Source organism: Vespula vulgaris, chromosome 3, assembly GCF_905475345.1.
Source record: "Vespula vulgaris chromosome 3, iyVesVulg1.1, whole genome shotgun sequence".
Lineage (NCBI taxonomy): Eukaryota > Metazoa > Arthropoda > Insecta > Hymenoptera > Vespidae > Vespula > Vespula vulgaris.
In genome coordinates this window covers 583,326-592,390 of record NC_066588.1, presented here as the reverse complement: position 1 = coordinate 592,390, position 9,065 = coordinate 583,326, and the positions used below count along the sequence as shown (strand labels likewise).

The window sequence follows — 9,065 nt, the reverse complement described above, 5'->3', positions numbered from 1 at the left end:
AACGCCGTAGCTGCGTCGTGGTATCGCCCTAATCCTTCGTCTACGCTTCGACCGTTGGACCTATCCTCTCGTCGAAATTGATTTCTCGCACGTCGAATTTCTAGATAAAGGTATCGTTGATTTTACCTATTAGCCGGAAGACGATTCGTAAATCCTATTCGATAAATTTCTGTTCTTTTCACGAGCCATTTTGTTATCGTACGACAGATAGCGCCCAAAGTATCTACGACCCTGCTTCCGTAACGAATTTTTTCCTTACCTCGCCTCCCCATTCCTCTTGCCTGCGAGTACCTCCTACTCTACGGACCGTTCCTCTTTTTATTCCTACTATAATGTATACAAACGCATCTTTCTCTTTACTTCGAATAAAGTGTCAAAGTGCTAGAGACAGCCTTAAGGCTCTCGATAAGCCAGCCATGTACGTACTACCTTCTATTCTATCGCATCTCTCGACGAAGCCTCACTTTTACGGTTAATTTCGAACTTGTGACGAGGCCTCGAGGTTAACTTTGAACGTCTTTCGAAACCGGCTTTTCGTTTAGACGACTTTGCTTCCACGCGTGTACCGTTAATCCTAGTTGTACGCAATTTTTACGTAGTCCGCCTTAACGACCTATGTACTATTGTCGGTCATGACTATTAATGAAACTAAACCCATACACGGATGCATTTTCCTCGATACCATTCTCAATACTATTTTCATGACTACGACGAACGATCGCAAATTATCCAGGGCGTGCGATCGACTCGACGTTTAATTTACCGACGGTTGTTCTCCCATACCGGAATTAATATCTTCTTTACCGACCGTTTATTAAACTCGGCCATTGTAAACATCCCGTTTACGCTGACCGGCTTATCGCGTTCATTCATTCGGATTTTAATATTCATGAATTACTCTAGGGGAAAAAAGAAACAAGCAACGATCGAACGTACTTTATTCGTTCCTCTCTTTTTTTCTCTTCTTTTAAATACGATTACAAAGATCTAAGTACAAATCTAAGAAGATAATCGAAGGTACTTGAAGCGTCGTTAAACGTCGGATTTAAAGTAAGGGCCTGTCGTTCGAAATCAGTCTATCTTCTTTTTGAAAATTCTCTGCTTCGTTATCGGCGTCCAACATAAACGTTTTAATCCGTAGATCAGCGCCACGATGATTATCGTGTAGAACGCGCCAACGTCCAAGGAATAATAACGTATTACGCCCATGCGTCTGAAAATGAAAAAGACGTAAACCATTAATCATCGAAAATGTAAGAGAATCGTCTTTTGCGACGATTAATCTTCGCTACTGTCATTTTTATTTTGCACGCGGCTATCCGCAAAGACTTTCTACTCGTTAATCCGCCGCTACGGTAAATATTTTTCAAAATTACCTCGTCGTACTCTTCAGATGATCGGCTTCGCCGTGTCTCGCGACGTGTTCGATCCACCATGTGGCAAGTTCTCGGGGACCTATTGGAAGATCTCGTAATAAAATACTTTGTTTTTTCGCAGCCTTCCTGTATGTGTTGTTCCGCGTTGCTCCAACTTTAAGGATTCCCTCGCGAAGGCTTCCTATCGATAATTCGGCCAAGTCCATCACTAGAGCGTAACCTAATTTCTCTGAAAATTAAATTCAAAAGTCAAACAAGAAAATAAGATGAGAAAGAATGTAGTAGGCTGCTTCAAATCGGGATACTTTTTCTTACGTACCTACGACGATCTAACTTAATAGCCGTTTTCTTACTTTCCGTTTCTTACGAATGTTGCGCGTACATTTGCTTACGTAATCCTTAATTCTGGGACAAAACGACGTATGATTTATGTATTTCTAAACTCAAAGTCGCATATTTCTCTCTCTCTCTCTCTCTCTCTCTATCGCTCGTCCTACTTGACGTAATCTCTGACGAAACTTTGCTTTCAATTTTCGCTCGTAGTACGTTCAACGCGACTCGGAGCTCCGAACAGATAAATAGAGAATGTCTTGCAATAATTTTTTGAATTGTTTACATTGCATTCAAGAAAATGTATCGCTCGAGGAAAAACCGGATAAAGTTAGAAAAACACGGGAACGTAATCAATTAATTTCAACACAAGTTCTTTCCATGTTTATTTTAGATTAAGCTTACCGGCTTGAGCCGCGTTTCCATCGTGATCACAGAAAACGGGCAGTACCAAAGTCGGTGAACCGTGAAAAGCTGCTTCGTGCAGAGATAAAAGACCACCGTGCGAAACGAAAGCACGAAGTTTCGAATGTCCCAGAAGTTCTTGTTGAGGCCACCAAGCTGCCGTTCTTACGTTTACCGGAAGATCCTTTATTTTCCCTCCTTCCCATTTCCATACGACGTTGTAAGGTAGAGTAGCAAAAACCGCTACAAAAATTTCACGCAAGGCTGTAGGCATCCCGGAAGCTCTCACGGACGAACCCATCGAGACGAAGATGAATCCTGTCGGATAGAAACGTTTCAACGTTGCTCGTTATATCTTATCGAAATAAAAATCGACGATCTATTTCGCGAATCGACGTATTCATTAACGAAAACCCCCCAAAAAAAAAATGCAAAATGTTTCCTTACTCGATAATGTACATGCAAAGGTCTAGGACTTGGGCGATAAGAAAATACGATTTACTCGACGGATTATTTATTACAAGTGCACCGTAATATCTCTCGACAAAATATTTCAGTTAATCACCGATAATAATAAACGAAGAAACTTTGATCCCGTTTACGTACGGCAAATTCTAATCGATGGTTGAAAACGTACGAGGAGTTTTTATCGCTTCCAAAGTTTATGGCTTTCGGTGTTAAATAATATAACGTTTGATTTTCCATTTAACTTTAATATACTCGATCGAATTATGTACTAGACTTTAATACGTTCTTATACCGGCTAATATTTCAATTCAAGTTTCGACGAAGAGTAATTTGCAACGACGCACCCTGGGTTTTAGTATTTATAACGCTTCGGAAGGTGCGAATGTCATCAATATTTTTCTCAAAACTAGTTTTTGCATCTCTTTAAGCGATCGTTACGCAAAATCATTACATGTTTTAGCTGTCGTTAAAAGTCCCGCGTGCGTATACGTACAAACATATGTATGTATATGTATAAAGATTAAATGGCAAAAAAACGACTTTACCTCGACGCAAAAACGAATCTAAATCCGGACTGAGTTGCATTGCTGGTTTGCAATGCAGACACGCCACATTTACCACGTTCGCCAAATACGGCATGGAATCGGCTACGCTGTAATGGCTATTTTGTAGAGTCAACGGTATTTCCGAGGTCAGATATCTTACGTCGGGTATTTGTTCGCCTGTAAGAAATGTCATTGTAATTTTCTTTATTTTTTTCTTTTCTTTTTTTTTGTTTTTGTCATTTCCTTCCGTCATATTCCTTCGTCGAGCAACGAAGAGGAGTGACAGCGCGTCAAAGTCTGTCGTCGGACGACTAGAAAGTTACCTAGGTACTTTCGAAGCGTGGGCTGTAGATAGACAGTGATCATGATCCAATACATGATTTCTAAAGTGATCAAACAGGCGGCATTGATTACTCTTTGTAAGAAGTTCATGTCTTGCGTTAAGGCTTTTCCGAAATACGGTGTCACCGACCAGGGAGACGGATTTCCTTGACGGGTCATCGAACCACTGTACAGAGCAACCTGCAGGGAAACGCAAAGACTCGATAATTGTTATTCAACCAGTTAGGTAAGTGGAATATTTTAATAGAAATCGATAAGTATACCGTATTTAACATGATCGTAGGTACGTTTTCCTCGTGTAAGATAGCCAAGAGACATTCCGGATAAGCACCGTCGACCACGGCAACGTTCCATCGTTCGTGTTGACTTCCATCCGGTTTTCTGAGAGCAGTGACCGAGACGTCGTCTTGTAACAAAGCCTCGCACGCTTCCCAACCGTATCTCATCGCGTTCCACGGCGAAAGTGGAAGTTCGTCGCGGAATCTGGCACCCACCAAGTCCCATTCCGAAGTGTAATTATATACGTAAGATTCGAGAATCGTTGGGACCAATTCATTGAGCCCGTTGTTAATCCCTGGTCCCGAGAAGGCGCTTACTAAGGTCACGTTGTGACCTCGCGATTTTAAAGCGTTACCAAGAGCAACGAACGGTACAGTGTGCGATTTTGTACCACCCATCGTGGCTAGTAGAACGTTGTAGCTCTTGGCGAATCGTAGAACGCAACACAGCGTTGAAATCGTCAGGATCGTTCTCATCTTTGATTTCTTGACTTATCGCGTGCGTATTTTTTCCAAATTATATCCACATCGTCTCCGTTCGATCCGACATAACGTCGTTCGTCGTCACTTTGCAAACACTAGAAAAATATCCCGATCGATCTGTTTCGAGGTACCTTGGATAGGATCGTAGACGTTTTACTCTCGAGTCGATTCTGCCTTCATCTCGCGAGAGAAACTCCGTTGGATCTTCTAAATCGGCTCCTTCTTATTCGAAATCTTCGGCATAGTCTGCTAGAGCAGCCGTCTTTAAAACGATCTCAAAGACGTCCTCTTGTTATTTTAATATCAGCTCGTCAAAAACCATTGAAAGCGAATCTGTAGAAGGATATACCGATAAAAGGGATCGATGCTGGAACTAATGTTATTTTCTTCAAATCCAGCCTTGCTCTTTGCTCACGTTTCCATCTCTGACCTTTTTCGTATAAACCGGTGTAAGACACCGAGCTAGAGGATATTTGAATGTCTATGTCAACGATTTAGCATAGAGGAAGAAACTCTTTCTTCTCTCTTTCTTCTTTTTTTTCTTCCTTCCTTTATCGTACAGCTTCTCCCTTCCTTTCACCGCTCGAACGAAAGATCGGTCAAGCGAAATAAAATTCTTCTCTTCGAGTTCAAAGAGATCGTATAGGAATCTTCCGTGTTCTTTCTTCATTCACGTTCGATGTCCAGACATTGTTTCTTCCATCGTCTCGTTATTGACTCTTCGCGAAAGAGATAGAGAGAGAGAGAGAGAGAGAGGCGGAGAGAAATCTTCTTCTATCGATAGATCCTCGATCGGACGATCATTGAAATAAACTTAAAAATTTTATGACTTTCTCGTTCTCTTCTTCCTCTCTTAACGCGCGACCGTCTGACCGACGAACCTCGACGATGTCTCGTATTCTTTACTCACGCTGACTTTCACTAATAACGCTTTTCATCTCAAGTCCAAGTAACGATTCTTCTTATTCACCGTGACAATGCGATAACCCGAGAGATCGTAGGTTTTTTTCCGATACTCCCTTTGCATGCTTTGCTTAAAAATTCTTTATCACTGATTTCCTCCGCAACGAAAAACTATACGAAATATTTCGATGCTTGTCATTAATCTCTTCCCCCCCTCTCTCTCTCTCTCTCTCTCTATTTTTCTTCGAATTCGTTTTAACACCTTTTTTGTGCTTCAGAATACGATTCACGTTTCAACTCGTTCTTTCGTGAAAATTTTCTACGTCGAATTCGTGGAACCCTGTTTGCATCGATTTCACGAACGAACGTGGCTCGAGAAATTAGCCCGAGCGAACGAGCGACCAGACGAAGACGTTCGAATATCGCGGAGCGTGAAAGTTTGACTGACCAACGGTTGGTTTAATGATCAGCTGAGCTCAAAGAGGGAAAGAAAGAGAGACAGAGAGAGAGAGAGCGCGTTTTGTCTCCCACCCAAGATTACCATGCCTTATTCGCAATCTCGTTTCGAAGACGATGTTTTGTCTACGAATCGTGGTTTGGATTTGTAACGGTTTGGCCGAAGAATTTGCTTAGAGAGAGGAAAAAATGAAAAAAAAAAAGAAAGAGAGAGAGAAAGGTACCAAAGTATAGAAGAAAGCCAATCGGATGATCTCGATTTAACCGAACCTTCACTTTTTTCTTTTCTTCTTCTTCTTTTTTTTTTTTTTTTAATTTTCCCGTCGGAAAGAAAAATTTACGTCTTTACTCGTCCCTCCCGTTTTGACCGGAGCAATCGAACGAACGGTTAAAAACATTTTAGAAAGGTTCCCATTTGTAAGTACATGTAGGAAATAATGGTCGATCTTTCTCCGCTCGAAGAAACACAAGAATAAAGTCAAATGAGAGATCACAACGAGCGAGTTGTTAGATAGGTCGGAAGGAAGGAAGGAAGGAAGAAAGGAAAAAAGGAGGTAAAGCGAAATGGCCGCATGAAAGAATTAGGGCAGATTTCACTGGCTTCGATCGCGTCGTACCGTTATTTCTTGCACGATTGAATCCTTCCTAAGAGATGTTTTCAATCGCATTGCCATCGAGGCCTGCTATTTCGAACGATAGGTCCTTGTATCTTGGTCGGGATAAGCCGATTCGATTGTACCCAATATGTGAGACTTAATCGACGATCGGATTAAATCGAGTCTGAGGAGACGTACGATCGAGATCCGAGATCGATTTATCGATCCTATCAAGAACACACATAATTACGTGCTAGATAATTGATATTCTCTTTTTCGAAACGAATTATTTCTCTGTTACATGTCCATCCTACAATGTCGTGGCCGTGATTAGGTTATTAGACTTCTAATCACGATTTTCTCCTGTCGGAATAATAAAGAGAGTGTTCTTGGAACGTCGATACTGTGTCGACGAAACAATGTCGAGGAATCGTTTTAGGCGAACGAGGGTTTTATCCCCGTCGACTTTCTACTCGGTTCGTGTACCTTTCTATGAGAGAGATTAAGAGGTAAACGGAGAAAGAAAAAGTGCCTGTACGCGCGCGCGTACGTGTATGTGTGAGAAACGCAAAACGATAGAGCTTAGATTGTAAATAGCGTTATTACCATTTTCTTAGAGAAGTGCAGGTGCAGCGGACAGTGAAAATCGCGCTGAAAGATCGTCGCTTCTACCGTTAGAATCGCGTGGGTAGTAAAAGGAAAAGATTATAATTAGAATTTGTGGCAAACACATTGGTACGGATCGATGAATCCGTGCGAGATAAACCACGAGAGACGAGACTATTGCGCGCGAACGTTACACTCGCGTGTGCTGCTAGCAAAAGCTTCGTTATTATTATTATCGTGAAAGTAACTTTACCTTACCCTTATTGCCATTCGTTCGCATTTGTTACAAATCTATCGTCCTCTCTTCCTTCATTTCCGTTACTTCCTTCTTTCATTATATCGTATATTGTTTTACGCTCGAAAGACAAGGGAAGTATTTTCCCGAGTTCTCTGAAACTTTTAACGAGAGAGCTCTCTCGATGTATCGGTTTCCTCGAGTACGATTTCTCGATCGTAACGCGATCGAGATTGTCCATTTCTTTCGTATTATCCTATAAATGGTTTTACCTCGACTTCTTTCTCCCTTTTTCTTTCTTTTTTGCTTTTTCGCGTTAACGAGGAAACGATCGTTCTTCTTTGTTTATTTCTCTTTTGTCTTCCTTCTTTTCGATACTCTCTCCTTGAGATTTTCATTCGACGAGTCTTACACGTTCGATCGATGGATCGTATACGAGCGTGTGCGCGCACGTGTATCGTCCATCGAAGCGTCAGGTGATCGACTCGATCGATCCAAAGAAATGATATTATGCAAGAGGAAGGCCTCTATATAATGAGAACGTCGACTAGAGATCTCGCGAGATTAACGGTGTCTAACCGGTTCTTTGAGGAATCTCTAACTTTCAAATGTCATGGTTATGCGGGAAACTAGCCATAGAATTAAACGCATTTTCCCGTTCTTCCATCGCGGCGTTAAGTTTAAACACGTGATTTCTCCGTGGGAAAGGCTAATGCTCTCTATCTCTGTAAACTTCACCTATTACAAAATCATATATTCCGATTCATGCAAGTTTCTTGCTTCCTCGGAGAAGGAGAAAGTTATTCGATTTGTGTGAAATTTTTTCTATCAAACTTTTTTGCCTAGGATCTTTGACGATGTCGTTGTTGTGTGCCGTTGCGGTTCTCGTTTATTGAGTCGCCTCGTTGGACATTGATCGTTTCTAAAAGAAAACGATTTACGTAGACGTTTTATTCGGTCGAATTTTTCAAACGTTTAAAACGTTCGTGCGATCAACTGGATCGAGTGAGTAAACGGGTTTCGCTTTCTCTGAAAAGTTGAAGATCGCGAACGGCAATCGGTATTTAGGTGATATCCGTTTTCGGGTTCCTTCATCTTCTTAACACTTGGAGTTTCGACGAGTCACGAGAAAGCGGCTAGCCTCGAGCCATTTACTCCTCTCGTTCTTTCATTCCTCGCTTTTATACACCTTTAAACGGAATGAAAACGATGCTCGTAATTTTGCATCGTTTCGATATAGCGAACGACGACGTTTTGAAGCGCACGTGGCTCGAGTTAGTCGTCGTCGTCGTTTTATAAAGTAAAAAATTACGATCACGACTCGGATCGGTTGTGCCAATCGTACAGAGAAACTCGTCGATATTCGTTCGCGTCGATCGGAAGAAGTGACAAGAGGAACAAGCGTTCATTCTAATTTGAAACTTGGACCGTTCTTTCCTCGAATCATTCGAAATAATTCTTTCGAAATAAATCGCGATAGGACTTTTTCGAAATTTCCTTTAAAGATCTGAAAACGAGAAGGGACGTAACGACGTCGGCGATCGTTAAATGTTTTCATGATTTCACTCTCCTCCGTTGGCGCGTGTTTCGACTTGCGATCGTCGATTTCGTACGGTTGCACTTGCTTGGGATGCTCGAAGAGGGAAGGGGAAGAGGAAATAGCGGGGAATTATCGCAATGAAATGAAAATAGCACGACGGTGAAATTGATTTCGTGATTCTCTTCTCTCTACTGCGCAACTGTTAACTTCAAATAGCAAATGTTAAAAAGATCGTAAAATGGTGTAATTGATACGATCGATTTTCTAGACGTTACACGTTTTCAAAATCGCTGAACGATTCGAGCGACAACGATTCAATATCGCCGAGAATTCTTTTCCCTTCGAACGTTTCATTTCTCCTTAAACATAAATCTACGTCATTACTCATAACTGAAAATTCTAATGGAATTTTCTCGCAAAGGAGGAAAGAAAAACGAAACAAAAGATCGAGTCGAGAAATTTCAAACGACTCCAAACGATAATAATATTCGTACAACGAGAC

At 41.5% G+C, this 9,065-nt stretch overlaps 1 protein-coding gene across 1 annotated transcript; it reads right to left on the bottom strand.

Annotated features, from left to right (window-relative positions):
- Positions 1-921: 921 nt before the first annotated feature.
- Positions 922-4,945, bottom strand: LOC127062716 (UDP-glycosyltransferase UGT5-like). Its single transcript, XM_050991399.1, has 6 exons — positions 3,730-4,945; positions 3,448-3,646; positions 3,125-3,301; positions 2,112-2,429; positions 1,377-1,605; positions 922-1,213 (listed from the first exon to the last, which is right to left on the bottom strand). Exons 1-6 carry the CDS (start codon positions 4,219-4,221, stop codon positions 1,072-1,074), a joined length of 1,557 nt encoding a protein of 518 aa, XP_050847356.1. The 5' UTR covers positions 4,222-4,945; the 3' UTR covers positions 922-1,071.
- Between the last annotated feature and the right edge of the window lie 4,120 nt (positions 4,946-9,065).